This window comes from Vigna unguiculata, chromosome 7, assembly GCF_037176805.1.
Source record: "Vigna unguiculata cultivar grain cowpea cultivar isolate G323 ecotype 2 chromosome 7, ASM3717680v1, whole genome shotgun sequence".
Classification (NCBI taxonomy): Eukaryota; Viridiplantae; Streptophyta; class Magnoliopsida; order Fabales; family Fabaceae; genus Vigna; species Vigna unguiculata.
In genome coordinates, this window is record NC_140798.1 from 47,352,522 (window position 1) to 47,374,978 (window position 22,457).

The 22,457-nt window shown below is 29.0% G+C and overlaps 1 protein-coding gene and 1 pseudogene across 2 annotated transcripts; both read right to left on the minus strand.

Moving 5' to 3' along the window:
- Positions 1-5,216: 5,216 nt before the first annotated feature.
- Positions 5,217-12,994, minus strand: LOC114191447 (uncharacterized). Its single transcript, XM_085675339.1, has 3 exons — positions 12,750-12,994; positions 12,362-12,653; positions 5,217-5,255 (listed from the first exon to the last, which is right to left on the minus strand). The coding sequence occupies exons 1-3, from the start codon at positions 12,992-12,994 to the stop codon at positions 5,217-5,219; spliced, it is 576 nt and encodes a 191-aa protein (XP_085531465.1).
- A 1,706-nt stretch (positions 12,995-14,700) lies between these two features.
- Positions 14,701-19,698, minus strand: LOC114192397 (beta-hexosaminidase 1-like; annotated as a pseudogene). The gene is made up of 14 exons (XR_014996461.1): positions 19,680-19,698; positions 18,839-19,254; positions 18,657-18,739; positions 18,180-18,215; positions 17,552-17,663; positions 17,381-17,451; positions 17,103-17,233; positions 16,856-16,872; positions 16,642-16,690; positions 16,135-16,235; positions 15,732-15,932; positions 15,468-15,527; positions 15,129-15,379; positions 14,701-15,020 (listed from the first exon to the last, which is right to left on the minus strand). The product of XR_014996461.1 is annotated as a beta-hexosaminidase 1-like (transcript).
- Between the last annotated feature and the right edge of the window lie 2,759 nt (positions 19,699-22,457).

Consider the following 22,457-nt stretch of genomic DNA (forward strand, 5'->3'; position numbering starts at 1 on the left):
TACCAGAGCACGCACAAAAGGGGTCACCTTAGTCACTTTAAGGTAAATTCTCTTCTAATGTTATTCATGATTCTCTTATAATATCAAATGTATGATTAAATGTGTCGGAGGTTCTCATGTTAGATGATTTTGGATTTGTCATTCATGTTCTCAACCTTTCTCTTTCCCTTTATTTTTATCTTGATCAATAAAAAAAGATTGCTTTTGTAGGCTTTAATTCTCTATAAAAGAAAAGGATGGTAATAAATAAAAAAAATTATATTTTTTCTTTATATAAGTATTGAATGTCATGTCAAGTTTCGGACTTGCTTGATAATCAAAACACTTTTTCATAGGCTTTTAATTTTTTTTTAAATTAGTAATAATAAAAAATAATTTTAAATATCATGTCAAATTTCGGATTTGCTTCATAACTAAATCTTTTATCATGTAGAATCTCGAGTTCTCTTGATATTAATACAAAAAATATATATTAAAATATAAAAAATTAAAAAAACAAAATAATAATATCAAACAACAATTTTTTTATAAAGAACTACGCTGATTTTTAAAATAGAGATATGTAGGAGTGAGGTACAATCCTCGTCGAGCCCAAAAAATAAAAAAATAATTTTGTTTTAATCTTTAATATTTTTGTATGTGTTTTTTTTATTTTGTTTGATTTTTTGGGGAATAACAAATATTTTAAGCATCAAATTAAAGAGGTAACCGTTTTAAGACGGGTGTTGTGAGGGTGGTAATACGTTCCTCACACGTAACCGACTCCTGAATCCAAATTTGGTTTCAAAGACCATTCTTTTTTTTTAAGGTTTTTCTATAGTTTCCCATAATAAACTATGGTGGCGACTTCTATGTACCTTTTGAATTATTTTCGTCGTCCCGTCACGATTTCGCTTATGACAGGAGGTTAGATGCACCCTATGCCGTTGTAATATTAACAACATTACCAGTAGAGTTAGGGTTAGATTCAGATGCAATGCACTTGACTAGGATAGAATTCTCATCGTGCTACAAAAATCAATTTTCTGCCTATACATTTGATCTAAGTGCCATACACCTAAAAATCCACATCAAAGAAAACAATGCAAATATTTTTTTTTCTTTGAAAGCATTTGTGAATGACATATTCAAAAAGTAGGATGCAACTAAACAAATAATTTTTTACCATGTCCTTTTCCTAGTTTGAATTTAGTTGTTTACCATGGCAGGATACAATGGCTGAAGTTAACCGTAATGATGATATGGACGTGTAAAACCCACATCCTCCACCTCCAGAGGATGAATTCCCTGATTTAGCACAAGCACCAAATCAGAATTATCGTGTTTTACTATATATGCTGGTGAATTTAACCATCACGAATAAATACTATATAAGGGATATCGTCTTAAATATTAAAAAAAATATTATATAATATGTTGTACAAAAATATAATATAAAATTATAATATTGTACATAAAATTATAATATTGTACGCAAATCTAAGAAGTTTTAGATTGAACAATTTTGTGAGTTATGAGTGCAACATAATTAGAGAAGGAGATGTCAACACTCAATTTTGTCCAGGTAAATGTATTTGTTTTGTTAAAAAAATAATAATATATAAAAAATAATAAAAAATAATAAAATAAAAAAATATTTTTTGATTGATGGTAGGTTTTTTAACTTTGATTCTACCATGGGAAAAAAAGAAAAAGAAAAGAAGAAAAAAACAAGAGAAGGGAGAATCTGATTTGTTTTTAATTATCACACTCTTTTCATTTAATAAGTCCAAATGTTCTATACATATTTTCACTCCTACTATTTTTTGCTATTTACACACTCTTTACATTCTTCATATGACATATAAAATAAGACGTTTTATAATTTTTATTTTTAAAAAAAAGTATAATATCAGGAACAATATTTCTTTTATAATAATTTGAATAAATATTTTACGTTTACATTTTTGTACTTTTGATGTTTCTGCAAAAGGAACTATCTCACGCTTTGAGTCTATAAACAATTTCAGAGTCAATTTGGTGGAAGAAGATGTCATATTCTCTTATTATCTCTTAACCTGTATTAGTACATTCTTTCCTTTCATATCAGTAGCTACCTGCTTTTTATACTTTAATAAGTTACAAACAGATTCTTTTATCTTTTCACTTCTCTGTTTCTACAGAATTCTATATATAATTCTGTTTCTATTCTTTTCTCTTTCAAGTTCAAACAATAATGAGATTCACTGTAACTAAAAATCTATCTCTCTTCTGAATTTGTTAACAAATATATATATATATATATATATATATATATATATAAAGATAAAATGTAAGTATACCTTATAATTGTTTCTCAACAAATAAGAAATTAATTTCTAATAAATTAAGTCTTATAAATTTATACAAAAAAGTTAATAAAATAAAAAGAAATAAATAGAATGTTGATAACAAAATAATAACTATAAGAAAAAAATAAAATTAGATAAATATAAAAAGAGATAAAAATAATAATAAAAAAAAGGTGATTTAAATGATCTTTCAAGGTAAATTTATAATTAGTTACCTTTAAATTATTTTTCTTAATTTCAAACTAATTAAAGTAAATTTTTAATTAACTTGTTGGTCTTTTCGTTACTAACCAAAATAGATTCTCAATCAAAATTAAATTTTTTTAGATTATTTGTTATTCTAAGTTAAATTATATTATATTTGATTATGTATATTCTTTTGTCTTTTTATAAATAAAAAACTAATTAACCAAAGTATATACTTTACATTAAATTAATTATAATTTATGTTTGAGAATTAAATTAAATTAAATTATTATTAGTGTTTTTAATTTTTATTGGTATTAAAAATGATAATTAATTAATCAAAACCTTTTTTTAGTAAATTATAATTTTCTTTACAAAAAAGAGACTCATTATTATTTTTATTCTTTTATAATCCATCTCAATTCTCTTATCTACTTTTATCTCTTAGTGACTTCTCTTGTCTCTCCCTACTTTTCTCTTTCTAAGAGTACCAATTTGTTCATCCTCTTTTCTTTCTGTTTGTGTTGTTGTTATTTTTATTCTGTTTTGGAATTGTATTATAATTAGAAATGCGTTTTTTTGCCTAGTATTCTTTTTCAATGATTTTCGGTTTACGGGTTTCAAAGATTTTTTTTTTTTTTGCATATATTTTGACAAGGAACTGAAATTTTTCTACAAAAATATTAATTAGATTATGGTTTAGTCTTTTGGTGGGTTGCAGATTAATTTGAGCATAATTCAAATTGGATTTTCTATGGAAAGATAATTAGTTTTGAGAAAAAAAAAGACTAATTATGAGTTCAGAAGAATAATAGTTTTTTTTAATTATTTTTATTAATGATTAATCTTAAAATAAACTTGATTTGTGAAAAAATTTAGATTTGAGAACGGAAAATAAACTCGAGACTTCAATATACTAAACCAGGTTTTATATATTTTATCTTTATATAGTGTTTTGTATACTATAATTTTTTTAATCATATAAAAATATATAGATATGTCAATTAGAATATTTGAATCAAATTATTAAAAAATGAAAAAAATAGAGACTTTAAAAGCTATAAATAAATTTATAAAAATAGATAAGAAAAACAAATTATAGAGTACATGTTGGTGCTCTTTGAACGAACAAGATCATAACAATATATATATATATAGTATAAATATAAGTGAAAATAATATTAGAGAATAATTTAGGATGATAATTATAGTATAAATATAAGATTCAAGGGGGAAATCATAAAGTATATATAAAATTATACCTGTATCAACACTCATCTCTGCTCTTTGGCCATCTGATTGGAGGCTTATATCCATCTGGTGGAGGAACCAAACATTCTTTCCTCTAGAAAAATTATAGGGCAATGGCGTTCTAACAAAGTAAGCAGGTACATGCCATATTTTCTCCATCTCTGCAAAATTATGCATGCTTAATCAACAATGAAAATTTTTCAGCAAATCAACAATAGCAGAATCACTCCCTGCTCAAGCATCACGGTGGTTCTAACATTCATCCCCTGCAGCTTCAATGAGCTTTGCCCCGAAACCATAAAAAAACATGCATATCGGTAATAGAAATTAGGGTTTATGAGAAGAAACGATAAGCAATCGAATGAAAATCAAATTTGAATCGAAGAAAAAAATGTACAGAAGAAACAATCAACTTACAGAACAAAAAAATGCTTAGAAAAAATAAATTACAAGAAGAAAAGAAGATGAATGACTTCCATAGACTTGTATAAGAAGATTAGGGTCCATTTGACTATTCCTGAGAGAGATTTTTTATTTTTTTCAGAGTTCTTTTTAGCAACATCAAAGGAATTCTTGAACCAGAAAGGTAAATTATGCTTAAACTTATGTTTGAATTATGCCAAAGAAAAACTATTAAATTTTTGTCCATGTAAAAAAGTGTAACACACAAATTCTGATAGAATCGTTTGCATGTTCAGTTTCTGAACAATGTTTGGGATTGTTACCCAGACAGGTGGAGTTATTTTGAGGTGATAGGGGAAATAAGGGAAATGGGGTATGTTAATGTTAAGGAATTATGGTATGCAATAGAGAATGCCATGTATATGTTGGAGGATGACAAAGGTGCAATAAACATGATGCACGTTACCAAGCACTATGGTCAAGTTCACATGTTTGTTGTGCATGGTATTTCTGAAGCAGAAGTTGTGGAAAACGATTTAGAGGATAAACAAGGCTTGTTGTGTGGGGATGAGTTAGAGAGTGGGGAGAACAGTCATATAAATGCGGAGGTTAATGAGGAGGTTCGGGAGGAGGCTAATAATGAGGTTGATGAAGAGTTTTGGGGGGAGGTTAATGAGGAGGTTCAAAAGGAGGTTCAGGAGAAGATTAATCAGAAGGTTAATCAGGAGGTTCACGAGGAGGTTAATGAGGAGGTTAATGTGAAGGTTAATGAGCAGGTTCATGAGGTTGAAAGAAAAAGGGAAGTTACATCTTAAGTTACATCTTTTTCATACTTGTAAGATGATTAATTACGGTGTCCCACTAAATTTTGCATACCTTTTTTATTGATCGATATTATTTATTTTCTTTGTTGTTGGACATGCATGCCGTTTCACTTGCAGAGGAATTAACGAGCAATGAAAGAAAAGCTTGATTCAACGCAATGACTATACCCCTCCATCCAAATTACAATAACCAATAACTATTAAAAAGGAGTTATTGGTAGAATTATTTAGTATATGAATGATTAACCAAAATATTTAGTCCCTGAATTTCCATCCTAAATTGGAATTCATCATTATCAGAAACTTCGTTTCAAAATATTGTTTCGAAAGGATATTCATTGCTAAGATTCGAAGAAAAAAAATATTCTTTTTAAAAATACACCAAGGAGCACTTTGAGTTATGACTAAAATATTCAAATTTCGAAATAAAAAAATGTCCCATCTATAAAAATAAAAATTCAAATATTTTGAAAAAAATAGTTTTTTTTTTTAAATATAACCCTCCCTTTACTGGTAATGTTGTTAATATTACAATGGTATGGGGTGCATCTAACCTCCCTCTCATTATGTTCTGCTCATAACTCACAAAAATGTTCAATCTAAAAGTTCTTAGATTTGCATACAATATTATAATTTTACATACAATATTATAACTTTACGTACAATATTATAACTTTAAATTATACTTTTGTACAAAATATTATATAGTAAGTTTTTTTAATATTTGAAAGGTGCATTTTCTATAATGCAAGTGCATAATTTTTTTAACATGAGTTTTAGATTGAGAGATAAACATTTCGTTAAAGGTAAACCTTAAGGTGTCCATCAATATTCTTGTGCGGAGAGACTTGAACAAAACTCTATAATTGAGAAAAAACATCCACATATATTGAATGGGTTTAATAAAAATGTTATCATGGGTGAGGACAAAGGAATTGAAGGTGGGAAGGTGCCCAGTATGTGTTATTGCCCCCTTAGTTTATCCCCTACAGTGAACTAACACGAGTAGCTCCCGAAGTCCCTCATGTCGATCCCGGTGTCGGTGTCTGTCCTTGCGTCTCTCCCGGTACTCTTCTGCTGGTCCCGTCTAGGTTAATAATAATAAATAAATAAATAAAATAAAATATGTTTTGATTGACGGTAGGTTTTTTTAACTATAATTCTACCATTGGAAAAAAGAAAAAAAAAAGAAAAGAAGTAAAAACCAAGAGAAGCATAAGCTAATTTATTCCCGATAATAATGCTTTTAGAGAAACACCACTGACAAAACACTTGATCAGGATATCGTCTCAAACCATTACTTATTAGCGGAGTGTCAGATGTTCTCTACTACTTTCCACATGAAGAGAATTTATTACATTTCTTTTTTGTTGAATTATATGTTAAGGAAAAAGAATATTTATGTATAAAGTATAAAATCTTTTTGCAAATACTTGATTTTGTTGTAGACTTATTATGTTAGGCAATAAGATCCGTTGAATTCATATTCATATCGAAATGAATAAAAATTGAAAAGGAGTTGGTCAATGATATTCGAGCATACACTGTTTTGAGTGCTTATTTATTTTCTATAGGTATCTATGGATTGATCACGAGCCGAAATATGGTTAGAGCCCTTATGTGTCTTGAACTTATACTAAATGCAGTTAATATAAATCTCGTAACCTTTTCTGATTTTTTTGATAGGCGGCAACTAAAAGGAAATATTTTTTCAATTTTTGTTATAGCTGTTGCAACCGCTGAAGCAGCTATTGTTTCCTCAATATATCGTAATAGAAAATCAACCCGTATCAATCAATCAAATTTGTTGAATAAATAGTATTATTCATAAAAAAAAGTCTAATTTTGAATAGTGTGTACTATATAATCCATTCAAATTAGCAGAAATGATATATCCTTTTTAATCATGTTTGCGAAAACAAAGATAAGAAATCAAAGTATCTTGGTTATATTCTCTTATTAGTTATTAATCTATAAATATATTTTTAGTAGCAAAATTCTTATAAATCATTGCTTCATCTGGTATATAATATAAGGTTTCCCATGATGTGTACATGTTTTCGGGTTCATAGGAATTATATGAGATGGTTGGTAAGCTTTGTGCATGTTTTGGATGATGGGTATGGGTGAGTAAGGTGTCAACACCCAATTTTGTCCGGGTAAATATATTTGTTTTGTTAAAATAAAAATAATAAATAAATAAAAAAATTGATTGATGGTAGATTTTTTAACTTTAAGTCTACCATGGAAAAAAAGAAAAAAGAAAAAAGAAAGGAAAAAACAAGATAAGGGAGAATATGATCTATTTTTAATTATCACACCCTTTCCATTTCATGAGCCCAAATGTTTTATACATATTTTCACCCCCACTATTTGCTATTCACACTCTTCACATGACATGTCAACATTAATTTGCATGTACACTCATGTTCTTAATTTTATTTTATTTTGTTTGATTTTTTGGGGAATAACAAATATTTTAAACATCAAATTCTACTTTGCACACTTAATTAAAGAGGGAACCGTCATAAGACGGGCGTTGTGGGGTGCTACTACCTTCCTCACATGTAACCAACTCCCGAATCCAAATTTGATTTCGAAGACCATTCTTTTTTTTAAGTTTTTCTATAGTTTTCCATAATAAACTATGGTGACGACTCCTCTGTACCTTTCGAATTATTTTCGTCGTCCCGTCGCGATTTCGCTTGCGATAGGAGGTTAGATGCACCACATGCCATTGTAATATTAACAATATTATCAGTAGAGGGAGGGTTAGATTCAGATCCAATAATGCACTTGACTAGGATAGAATTCTCATCGTGCTAGAAAAATCAATTCCCTATCGTATACATTTGATCTAAGTGCCACACACATGAAAATCCATATAAAAGAAAATAATGCAAATATATATTTTTTTCTTTGAAAGCATTTAGGAATGACATATTCAAAAAGTAGATGCAGCTGAACAAATAATTTTTTACCATGTCCTTTGCCTAGTATGAGATTAGTTGTTTAGCATTTTTTTAAATTATTTGTTGCATGACCTATTTTGAGAAAAAAAAAACCAAAATTATTCAAATATATTGTATTATCATAACACAATAAAATTATTAGAATTGTAGAACAAAATTAATTTATTTTCTTTTCCCCCTCTCTTGTTTTCGATTCTATGGTTTATAAGTGATTTTATGCTTAATTAAATTTTATTTTTTTTAAAAATCTTTTTTTTTTAAGTTTTTTATACGTAAAGGTGATTTTTTTTTTCGGTAAATAGACTACATATGAAATTGAGAATTTATTGATTTAAAATAAAAAAGAAGTAATTAAAATTGAAATTGATAATCAGAATCGCAACATAAGCATGTTAAAATTGAAATTAAGATCAGTATATTAAAGGACTCATAAAATCAAAAATTATAAAATAATAACACGAATATTAGATTTTATTTTTTAATATATATATATATATATGGGTTTTGTGTTTTAGTTGCGAAACAGGTGGTGTTTGCACATGAAGATATTATGTTAAGGGTTCCCATGATGTGTACATGTTTTCGGGTTCATAGGAATTATATGAGATGGTTGGTAAGCTTTGTGAATGTTTTGGATGATGGGTATGGGTGAGTAAGGTGTCAACACCCAATTTTGTCCGGATAAATATATTTGTTTTGTTAAAATAAAAATAAAAATAAAAAAATAAAAAAATTGATTGATGGTAGATTTTTTAACTTTAATTCTACCATGGAAAAAAAGAAAAAAGAAAAAAGAAAGGAAAAAACAAGATAAGGGAGAATATGATCTATTTTTAATTATCACACCCTTTCCATTTCATGAGCCCAAATGTTTTATACATATTTTCACCCCCACTATTTGCTATTCACACTCTTCACATGACATGTCAACATTAATTTGGATGTACACTCATGTTCTTAATTTTATTTTATTTTGTTTGATTTTTTGGGAATAACAAATATTTTAAACATCAAATTCTACTTTGCACACTTAATTAAAGAGGGAACCGTCATAAGACGGGCGTTGTGGGGTGCTACTACCTTCCTCACATGTAACCAACTCCCGAATCCAAATTTGATTTCGAAGACCATTCTTTTTTTTAAGTTTTTTTATAGTTTTCCATAATAAACTATGGTGACGACTCCTCTATGCCTTTCGAATTATTTTCGTCGTTCCGTCGCGATTTCGCTTGCGATAGGAGGTTAGATGCACCACATGCCATTGTAATATTAACAATATTATCAGTAGAGGGAGAGTTAGATTCAGATGCAATGCACTTGACTAGGATAGAATTCTCATCGTGCTAGAAAAATCAATTCCCTACAGTATACATTTGATCTAAGTGCCACACACCTGAAAATCCATATAAAAGAAAATAATGCAAATATATATTTTTTCTTTGAAAGCATTTAGGAATGACATATTCAAAAAGTAGATGCAGCTGAACAAATAATTTTTTACCATGTCCTTTGCCTAGTATGAGGTTAGTTGTTTAGCATTTTTTTAAATTATTCGTTGCATGACCTATTTTGAGAAAAAAAAAACAAAATTATTCAAATATATTGTATTATCATAACACAATAAAATTATTAGAAATGTAGAACAAAATTAATTTATTTTCTTTTCTCCCTCTCTTGTTTTCGATTCTATGGTTTATAAGTGATTTTATGCTTAATTAAATTTTATTTTTTTTAAAATCTTTTTTTTTCAAGTTTTTTATACATAAAGGTGATTTTTTTTTCAGTAAATAGACTACATATGAAATTGAGAATTTATTGATGTTAAAATTGAAATTGAGATCAGTATATTAAAGGACTCATAAAATCATAAATTATAAAATGATAACACCAATATTAGATTTTATTTTTTAATATCTATATATGGGTTTTGTGTTTTTGTTGCGAAACAGGTGGTGTTTGCACATGAAGATATTATGTTAAGGGTTTCCATGATGTGTACATGTTTTCGGGAATTATATGAGATGGTTGGTAAGCTTTGTGCATGTTTTGGATGATGGATATGGGTGAGTAAGGTGTCAACACCCAATTTTGTCCGGGTAAATATATTTGTTTTGTTAAAATAAAAATAATAAATAAATAAAAAAATTGATTGATGGTAGATTTTTTAACTTTAATTCTACCATGGAAAAAAAGAAAAAAAAAAGAAAGGAAAAAACAAGATAAGGGAGAATATGATCTATTTTTAATTATCACACCCTTTCCATTTCATGAGCCCAAATGTTTTATACATATTTTCACCCCTACTATTTGCTATTCACACTCTTCACATGACATGTCAACATTAATTTGGATGTACACTCATGTTCTTAATTTTATTTTATTTTGTTTGATTTTTTGGGGAATAACAAATATTTTAAACATCAAATTCTACTTTGCACACTTAATTAAAGAGGGAACCGTCTTAAGACGGGCGTTGTGGGGTGCTACTACCTTCCTCACATGTAACCAACTCCCGAATCCAAATTTGATTTCGAAGACCATTCTTTTTTTTAAGTTTTTCTATAGTTTTCCATAATAAACTATGGTGACGACTCCTCTGTACCTTTCGAATTATTTTCGTCGTCCCGTCGCGATTTCGCTTGCGATAGGAGGTTAGATGCACCACATGCCATTGTAATATTAACAATATTATCAGTAGAGGGAGGGTTAGATTCAGATGCAATGCACTTGACTATGATAGAATTCTCATCGTGCTAGAAAAATCAATTCTCTACCGTATACATTTGATCTAAGTGCCACACACCTGAAAATCCATATAAAAGAAAATAATGCAAATATATTTTTTTTTTTGAAAGCATTTAGGAATGACATATTCAAAAAGTAGATGCAACTGAACAAATAATTTTTTACCATGTCCTTTGCCTAGTATGAGGTTAGTTGTTTAGCATTTCCTTTGCCTAGTATGAGGTTAGTTGTTTAGCATTTTTTTTAATTATTCGTTGCATGACCTATTTTGAGAAAAAAAAACCAAAATTATTCAAATATATTTTATTATCATAACACAATAAAATTATTAGAATTGTAGAACAAAATTAATTTATTTTCTTTTCTCCATCTCTTGTTTTCCATTCTACGATTTATAAGTGATTTTATGTTTAATTAAATTTTATTTTTTTTAAAATCTTTTTTTTTTCAAGTTTTTTATACGTAAAGGTGATTTTTTTTTCAGTAAATAGAATACATATGAAATTGAGAATTTATTGATTTAAAATAAAAAAGGAGTAATTAAAATTGAAATTGATAATCACAATCGCAACATAAGCATGTTAAAATTGATATTAAGATCAGTATATTAAAGGACTCATAAAATCATAAATTATAAAATGATAACACGGATATTAGATTTTATTTTTTAATATATTTATATATTAATTATATTATATGTATGATAAAATATCTTTAATTTTTAATAAAATTTTAATTATTTTTTAATTAAAACTTCATCAATAAAAAAATAAGCATTGCAGCTAAAAGTCTTCTAATTTTACTGTTTTCAAAGAAGGAAAGAATGATCTTCTAATTTTACTGTTTCCAAAGAAGGAAAGAATGATCATATATAGTTGATGTAATTTTAGTAAAAAATTTTAAGAAGAGGAGAGAAAATAAGAGGGTATTCCACTATTTTTTGATTATCTCTACTATGTATTTGAGTTGTTGAGGGAGATACAAGATATATCATATTTATGTATTTAATTTATTTTCTAGTTTAATTATGATAGTAAACTACAAGAAAAACTGATATTACCGACAGTCAAAATTCGTCGGTAATAGTTAAAATTTGTCGCTAAATCAACATTACCGACGAATCATCATCGGTCAAAAATCCGTCAGTAAAATGCTCCGTCGGTAATTACCGACAAAAAAATCCGTTGGTAAATCTGTCGGTAATTATCAACAAAAAAATCCATCGATAAATCTGTCGATAATTACCGACGGAAAAATTCGTCGATAATTACCGACCGAAATATCTGCCGATAATTACCAAAAATCTGTCGATAAATTTGTTGCACTATTCATCTTCACGCTGGCCACCGTTCCGTTAACGATTTAGACGGAGTTAACGAAAATGAGTTGATTGAAAAAAAATTACGAAAGGTATGACCAAATTGAAAACATTTTCAAAAGTATGACCAAAGTGAAAAAAGTCGACCCAAACTAGGACCAAATGACTATTTAAGCCTAAAAAATACAAAGCAAACATATTAAAGAACCATGCTATATATGTATATAGTTAGGAAGACATTTATTCATGAAAACCTTAAGTAGAGGTATATATATTCAGAATATTTGTAGTGATTCAGAATATTTGCATATTTTATAAACATATGTAACATACCTTGTTCATGTCTAAATCGACCACCTTTTCTTGCAATGCACCAACCTCTTTGACGTTGAATTTGTTGAGTAAGGTAATGCTTGAGATGCTTGACATGGGCTGAACCACTAAATCATCCATCACCATGTAAGTTACTACCTCTTTCACAAAACCACCACTCTTGTCGACAGAAATTTCAAAACTTCCAACCTTTTCACCAACAAATTGCATTACACTGTTCATAGTATTCCCACATTGGTAAGGACAGCGAGTGGTGTTATCACATGTGACGTAACCACAGTGAGTTGGGCACCTGTAGAACACATACTTGGAGGTGTCAGAAGAAGTGTCATCGATTGAAGGAAGAAGGCCTGAGATTTGTGAAGAAACGGAGGCAATTAGCTTCAACATTAGATCCTTACGCAGCTTTGGTTCCATGTAAGTTTCATCCAGATTCTTAACACTTTCATACAGATTGACTAAGGAGCCAACCATTTGATCCTGGTTCAGAATCCTTGTGGCACTACCAACGGGCAAACAGAGCAAGTAAAAGAGAAAGTCTACAACCGCTTTTGATGCTTCTGCGAACAGCACCTTCTCACGCTTTGAGTCAATAATCAATTTCAGAGTCAATTTGGAGGAAGAAGATGCCATGCTCATATAGATTAGGTGTTATGCTGTATTACACGTCTTAACCTGAATGTTATTGTTGAGAGCTATATATAAACAATGAAATTCATATGTATGGTGAGTTTTGAATTTGGATCGAGAAGTACCCATTGAGTTCTTGAATCAAGGTTTTCTTTCATTGCTTATCAACTACTCCAGAAAGAAACTGAAACGGCATAAACAAAACAAATAATATCAATCAATAAAGTAGTGTGCAATGTGATCCTCTCCGTCCGTTTATATTTACAACGTGCAGTTATTTTTCGTATCTACAACGTATGAAAATTATTTGACTTCCCTTTATTTTTTGTTTTTTTTTTTTCTTTCAAGTATAACTTTAACTTTGTTTTTCACTTAGAATTAAGATTTAACTCGTAAAACGATATCATTTTTCGATTTTATATATTATTTTAAACAAAAATAATTTTTTGACAAATATTTAATTGACAAGGTTATTAAATAGAATAATTTTTTATATTTTTATAGAGTTACAAAAATAAAATAATAAAATTTTAAAGTTTTTTTTATAAAAAATGATTGTTCGTTAAAATTTGTTAAACAAAATTTTATCAAAATATCATTTTCCTATTTCAAATTCAGCTTTCACATAGCACAACAAAATTATTAAGATTATTGAAGAAAATCACAAATTCGTATATATAATTAATTTTTCTATATATATATATTGCTCGTTGTATCATTTATTCTTTAATTAAAATTAAATTAAAATTTAATGCGATTGTCAGTATCATCTAATAGTAAGTAAAAGTCTTTTTTGTTGCACTCTAAAAGTCTTTTTTGTTGCACTCTTTATCCTCTTGAATGAGTAGGTTTCAATCAAAATGAAAATACAATTAAGCAATAACTTAATGACATATTTTATTTTCACGCATTGTATTATTTGCATGTTCATCCAAATTCATTTAAATATAAACTTTGTTAAAACTATTATTATTATTATTATTATTATAAATAAAAAATTAGAATTGGTTTTTAAATATTCACTATCTACCACTTCCATATGGATCCTTAACTCTTTTTATTTGTTTTATAATTAATCATTAATAGTGTGGATCAAACAGACACAAAAATTTTATTTTATAAAAAATTTAAATAACACATGGTTGGTAAGATACATTAACACCGTTGAAAAAATATGGACCAAAGCTAATAACTTAAAAGATTCAGGGGTTAAACAGTAAGTTTCGATCAGAAATTATTTTCAATTTTAAGTAATATTTATGAAAAAAAAAACATAATTTCGATCAAAATAGCTATTTTTTTATCCTTTCCGTTTTCTGTTTCCACAGAATTCTACATAATTCTGTTTCTACTCCTTTCCCCTTTCAAGTTCAATAATGAGATTCAGTGGAACTAAACCATTCGAATTTTTAAATAGAAATACAGAAGGACTAAATAAAATTCTTGAAATGCTTTTCTACTGTATAAATGCAATCACTACGCATTAAACGTATGTTGTGAGATAACATAAATTTATCCGTAAACTCTGTTTTGTTCTCCACATTATTCTATAAAATCCATTTGCTTATGTTGTGATCACTGTGATCTTGCATACTCTCATCTGCCAAATTTCTCACTAACACCCTACGATGCCATGTTAAATTCTAGAAATGGAAATCAACATCATACACATCAGTCATAACCATAAAACTTGCATTTGGAAACAGATAAACAGGTGAACAGGTGTTGTTTATTGAATTGGACAATAACTTACACTATGAATGCTGTCAATGAACCACAAATATCTATCATTCTCTAGATAAACATGAGTTTACTACATTCACAATAATCTAGACATGCACAGATGAATAAGTTTACTGCACCAAGCATGAGCCTGGACCATCAGGAGCAGTTCTAGCATAAAAATTTGTGACAGGAGCTGCTGCAACCCCACGTCTATTCAACAGACATCTGAAGTATTGCAACCTTTTTAGTGCTGTTACTTTAGCATGTTTTCCTGAAGTAAAATCTCTAGGACTCCACAATCGTTCTGTGGGAAACAAACAATGGTGAATACATTATGTTTCAGTACTAAAACTGAAAAAAAAGAACAAGACAAGAGAATGGTGAACAACTTTGCATTAGTAATGAAGCAAACCTGCTGCTGCTGCTGCTCGAGGCCATATTGTTTGCTGAACGTCTGATGTATCAGCTGTCTCGCCCCACATACACACTTCTCCCCCAATAACTAATTTTTTCTCTGAAGCTTTCTGAATTCCTTCAAGTGGATCAGCATCATAGACAACTTCCCAAGGTACATTTAGATGGTCAAGATACCATACACCTTGGTTACTGAAAACACACCTGAAACCTTTTGCAACAGCCTTTGGACAAACTCCAGGGCCCAACCTACAGTATTTACTTGGAATTATAATTTCTGAAACTGGGATCATCAAGTATCATATAAAAATAAAACTTTACTTAGGCAGAAATTCACCAGTTATGCACTACAGTCTGCGGACTGAGCTTAGATGGAAAAGTGTTGAAGGTTTCTTCCCTGACAAGTTAAATAGAAAAGGTCAGATCTTAAAAACATGCTAACAGTTTAAGAACATGACATGGTAAATAAATAGAAGTGATGCTTCTAAATTTCTGTAGTTTACATGCAGGCAAACTACTATTGGAATCTGAAATACTAGGGTCATCAAGGATCAATTAAGGGTATAAATGAGTTTTTATATTATGAATATAGAAATTATACCAGTTTACCGGACTCCAATTTTTTGTAAGTGCTATGTTTTGAGCCTTTAGTACAAAATATTCATTGGTGCCAATTATAGACATAAAACGCCAATTTTAAGCTTTTAGGTCAAGCTGGAAGAAGAAAGACATGCACACTGACCTGTATTCACTTCATCACCACCCAAGTGAAATAGTTCAAATGGGAATATTTTTCTCATGTCTGCAAAATTTAGAAAAGGAGAATGAAAGAAAGTTATTATTTTAGATCAGATTACATACTAGGAAAATATATGAGTATAACTTAGTACTGTCAAAGGGTGGTTTTGACAAACTCCATAATACTGATATTTTTGCAAGATTCAAGGTAGAATGGAAGAAGATATAAGCTCAATAAAGTGATGCAAGTTTTACAGAGACTTAACCTGTTAGAATACCAGACAGGATATCAAAAGTAAACTTCTTCGAAACATCTAGTGGCTGCTTGCAGAAGGGTGATGGCCAAAGATCAGGATATCCAACACCCCTAAACAGAAATGAAGAACAGAGAAACGCTAATTTATTTCTGCTCTACAAAATTAGTCAGTAGAAATATTAAATTTTTTGGAGCATCCAATTGAAGTCCAAATTCGTAAAATAATTGGATCAATGTCTAAATAAAACTTTTCAAAAGCAGTGTCTGACGTCAACACATAGGAATCCATTCGGAGCAAACTTTCATGACACAGCTGCATCCAATCCATAGCTAGAAAGCTTAAACTTTTCTTTGGAAAACACAAGAATTTCTTGAAAGAAATGTCTATATCAAATAGATGAAGTAAAAGAAACATAGGTTCTCATGCAGCACCATTTTCAAGACATTATTGTAAGTTTATAAATTACCAGATTATCATCAGAGGAAAAAAAATATGAACATAACACAAACTTTTTACCATGATGCTGCATGACCAGGGACATCCACTTCCGCCATCACATTTATGCCTGTGATAAACCCAGAAGATACTCATTATCTTGCTCGGTACTGAGAAAGATGGGAGGCACAAAAGGAAAACAAAAAACCCAAAAAATATAAAATCACGACCTATAGTTCAAAATGGTCTGAATAATATGAAGCAGAAACTCGAAAAGGATTTTAAGATACGTTACCTCTCATTTTGGAAAAGCTTTACATTGAGGCAAAGTGAAACACGAAAAGAGAATACAGTATTAGTCCGGATTAAATTAAGAAAGCAAATTCAAAGATGAACTGGAAAGTAACAATTTAATAAAAAGCATAGATCAATTGATCAACATTTCTTTAGTATGATTTTAAAGAAGTAGCCAATAAACTTTGCATGATTTAAGAAAATTAAAGATGTTACATTTGTAGGAGATGGAATAAGGTGAGTCTTACTTAACAATATCATGTGCATCCTCTATTGTGTAACGTTCCCACTCTGAGTATGAACCTTTCCACAAATTTGGATAAGAAGGCACTTCAAGAGGAAATGATTGCTCGTCTATGATGTGCCAATGCAGAACATTCTCCCGTGTTCAATTTTTTTACATAAGCATTACATGAAACAAAGTAGCATGGTATGCTAGTTAGGAATTAGGATACACTTGTTTTCTTTCCAACTTTCATAAACAGCGGAATGGTAAGGGAAGTAAACTTATGACTTTTAATCTTACAAGTTTAGCGTAGGACATAGCTTCAATTATCTGCTTAATTACGTTAACTGGTAAATAATGTCTTGATGTATCTGCAATAAATAACAACATAAGTATTAATAGAGCGTAAGAACATAGCACATAAACACTTGCAGAATGTAGATTGATCTTATCGGAAAAATCTTGACTCACCCAACAGAAGCCCACGGTATTGAAATCTAGGTTTATCTCGGACGGACCAAGGTACCTTGCTTATATGTACTTTTTTAGTTGTATAATCAAAAGAACACAACTGGCTGAATGTCTGGTGCATCACAGATTAAAATAGAAAAAGAAATTAAGGTTATAGGTCGTGCACAACATAACAAGTTTCAAATCGTTCAGGAAGTAGTGATTCCTGTGTGCCACAGTGCATGCTGAGAAACACAAAAAAAGCATAATTCACTTTTAATTTTCAAGTTAAACAATATAATAAAATTGAGTTTAAGCAATTTACATGCTTATGTTAGTTCATAATTTCACAGATTGAGAGTGACAGGGGCTACATTCTTTCAAACTGCTGACATCTTGCCCAATAGACACAAACAGAACAGATAAAAGACTTTGCCAATCGTATGAAGAAAACAGAAACTGAATTCTGAATTATGAAAAATGAAGATTGCACACACAATTTAATAGTTATCTAAAATAGTAAAATCTGAATTTATCCAGAAATATCAAGTAACTACAACTCCTTTCATCCCTCCATTTCATGCTGAACAGCAAAAAGCGCAAGGCAGAAAAGGTTGGAGCTGAATTGAGTTGCAAACTCTATACATACCTCTAATCCACGCAATGCACCAAAAACAGTATTTGCCTACACAAGAAAAAATAAAAAAATTAGATGACTAATGGTCATCCACAGATTACTCTGAGATTAAATAAATATATAACACATTGCAATATATCTGTTTCTGTCCAATAAACATAAGAAATGAAGCACAACACCACAAGAGTCTTTATCAATCATCTTGTTACCCTAATAACAAAAGACTTCAATCAATCAGTGTTTTCCAATGAATTCCAATTGCTGGTTTATGGCATTTTAGTATGGTGCGGACGAATTGGTTGACTAGTCCATGGCGCAGAAAATGATGCCATTAAACTAAGAAATGCACACATAAACGGGAAATACTTTATATAGTATTCAGGAAGGGAAAGGGACAGCATAACCTTCAGATTTAAAGTACACAGTAACACAATCTCATTGAATATTCGAATCGAATAACAAATAGTGATGTAAAAAAACAAACCACACCTCAATTGTGACCCCCCAGAACCAGAAAGCTGATGGGCTCCTGAAACGAACAAATTGTAGCTTTCATCCACTCCAAGTTGAAGCTGCAACATGAGTTCCCAATCTCAAAAACCAAACTTGACGAAGACCCAGAAAGGAAAAAAAAAATTAAAAAAAAAAAAGAAAAAAGAAAAGAAGACCACCTCCTCACTGTTGGAATGAACAGTGATGCTCAATTTGTTAACATCGTAGGCAGGCCTCAGTGTTCTGAGAAAACTGAACCTGTCACCATGCTTGAACAGGATCCCTTTGTATCTCTCAAAAGCCTCTCGAACAATGTTAAAGGCAGCACCATTGCCAGAGAGGGAGAGAGCAGGGTCAAGAGAAAGAGTCTCATTGCCGAAGCTGAATTTTTCAGGCAGAGGCCAAATGAAGGGAAGAAACCTCTCGGGATGCGGGATTCTCGCCCCGAGAGCTTGAGAAACAAAGAATGCACAACAAACGAGGAACAACGTTGGAACAGCACTCGACGACGACGATGACGACGATGATGATGTGGGTATGCTCAACAACCCCATGGCTCTGGTAGGACTTTGAGGAATTGTTGGGCTTTGAAGCGCTGAGAGAGAAAAGCATTAAAGAGAACGTGAATGTAACAAACATGATTATTGGAGTATTTAAGATTAAGAAAAATTCGAGAAATCTGACGCTGTAAGAAACAGACATATGCAGGTAAGGTAAGAATCATTAAATGTACACAACAGACAACATAATAGTCTATTTCACCATTTTAAGGCACTCACACTTTGTGTGAGATTCCTTTACGTTACATAATGGCGAAGACAATTTCACTTTTAGTGCATAGATAAAATATATAATTATGCACTCCACCAAGTTGCTTCACTGTCATGTTATCCTAACTTTTACATCTCTTTGTTTATGTCAAACCATTTTTTTTTCTCTTCTTCCTAGCCATGTGAAATAAAGTATATTTCAATTCTACATACGAAGCATATTGTGTGTGGAAGAGCATGACGTGCATACCATAATGTTTTGAATACATTGTCTAATCCTGTGTTCTAAACAATTGAAAATGGCAGCGAGCAAAAAGAGAGAAAGAAAAAAAACGGTAGAATGTGTTTCCTCTTCCATTTGTTAGGTTTCAGAAATGACGGAATGATGCAAAACTACACCAAACTCACAGGATTTTTACCATCCATAATGGATGGTAAGAAGACGGAAAACTGTTTTATAAAATAAAATGACTAATGTATCCTTATTTAGTAATAATAATTAGAGACAAATTTATAGTAAGTTACAAGAATTTTAATTCCATGAGTCATTCACTTATTCCCATGAACTCTCCCCCATGTTCCAACTTGAAGTATAAAAATCAGTGATAACTAATTAACATTTACACTCTAAGAACTAAAATAAATAAATAAATAAATATATATATATATATATATATATATATATATATATGTCCGTCTCCACTGACAATATAATATATCATATCAAAAATACATTACCAACAAAAAGAAAATCATACTAAAATACAAATGTATTAATATACAGGATTTATGAGTATTATGAGTGTATTAAATGTAAAAAAAAAAACAAATCATACTAAAATACAAATGTATTAATATACAGGGTTTATGGGTATTATGAGTGTATTAAATGACAATTATTAGGGTATTATGACTCTATTTGGATTCAATTTACTGTCAAAACTAAGTTCCAAATATATTTAATTATTGTTTTAAATTTAATCCTAATTTTTAAAAGGATAATCAAATTTAGAAGAATGATTTAGAGAAAGACTCGGGCAATGTGATCAGAAAAGTTTGATAATAAGGTTTTAATATATATACTGCAAAACAAAATTACGTTTTTTCTTTTCAATTAACAAATATATTTACTATATAAAAATTAAATTCTGAACATAGAATTTTTTTTATTAGTAGTATTAAAGAAATAATTTTGGTATTTATTATCACTTAATTTAGATAAACTGTATTTAAAAACTTCACGTAAACAGTCCATAGGTTCGATTTTTAACTTGCATTCTTACAATCACATAATTTAAGATAATAAAAATATACTAATTTTTAATTAGGTACTAAAAATATATAAAAAAAAAATTCATAAATAATTTAGAAGAAAAATATGTTTTTGATTTCTAAAGTTTAACCTAAATTTAAAAATGGTCCATGATGAATAATGTTTGGTCTCTACACTTTCAAAATCATTATTTTTAATTTAGACAACTTAAAATATAACAAATGACGTGTCATATATTATTTAAATTTTTTTATAAAGTGAAAGTTAGCATTGGCTAAATTGACTTTTTCACGAACATTGAAAAAAATTTGTTTTCGGTTCTTAGGTGTGACATATAGTTTCACTTTTTAAGTTAGTTAATTATATACTATTAGTAATTATACGTATATTGTGCGACGTATATTCCATATTTTGATTTATGAAAATGTTTTTTAAATTTATATCACAATTATATATTATAATATATAAAACAATTTTTCTCATTTGAGTTACTAATTTCATTTTTATTTTATCCATAATTATATTCTTATATATAACAATATTTAATTAACTAATGTGCATATTTCACATTCCAATTATGTCTTTAATTTTATTTCAAAATTAAAAAATTAATAATATTTATAACAATATATAAAGAAAACTTCTCCTTTCAGTATTGACATTTTATATTTTATTTTACCTTTAAATATATCTTAAAATTAAAAAAAGAGAAATTTTTTCAATTAAAAAGAGCAATTATATACGTTCATCTAGAATGTTAATGGGGTGGGTAGGTACGTTTAGTAGTTTTTCCGTATCTTATTCGTTTGATAGATATTTGTCATGTAACTGCATCCATATATGTGCGGGTACCCGCATATTTTTTTAATATCCATGGATATCCACAAGTATTCGCGGATATTTACAAAAAAAAAAATTAATATTTAACAACATATTTTAACCATAAATTTAAATAAAAATATAATGCAAAAAATTCATAAATTTCAAAACAAATGCAGATAATTTATTTAAATAGTGTTGAACGACAATTTATAAAGAAATGAATGTTTTTTAAAACCAATTAATAAAAAATAATTCATTCAAACTCGATGTTTTAATATTTTAATCATGTTTTGTTGTCTAATTTAAAGTAGAATATAGTGGATACGAATATCTACATATATAAATACTATGATACACATACCTATCTATTAACATGCGGATATCAAAAATATTCATACCCATTATTTACATATATCCATTTCTTATCCATATTGAATTTGACCTGCGTGTAAAAATTTTATTGACATTTCTACGTCCGCATAAATTACTCATATATTTTAACAATACAATATAATATAAACAAACTATCTGGTGATTTTTTCTTTTACTACGATCACTGTGATGCAAACCAACTCCTTTCGTTCGTTAATAAATATTTTTAATGATTTTATTTTTGGTGGTAAATGACTGAGAAAATATAAAAAATATCAAATATAGTTGTACTTTTTAAATATGAATGTGAGATTAAAATTCTTCGTTGTTTTAAACTTTAATATATTTTCATTTATAAACTTTAAAAATGAATTACATTAATCTTTTTACATGGTAAAATGTGTTTTATACGAAAATGTATTGTAACACAATTTAAATATCAGCTAAAAACACGATTTGATATGTCAAAATAATTTAAAAAAATTGAATTAAAAAAATTACATATTAATTTTTTTGAGAATTGTCATTAAGATTTTCCTCGAAGTTTTAAATGCAAAATAA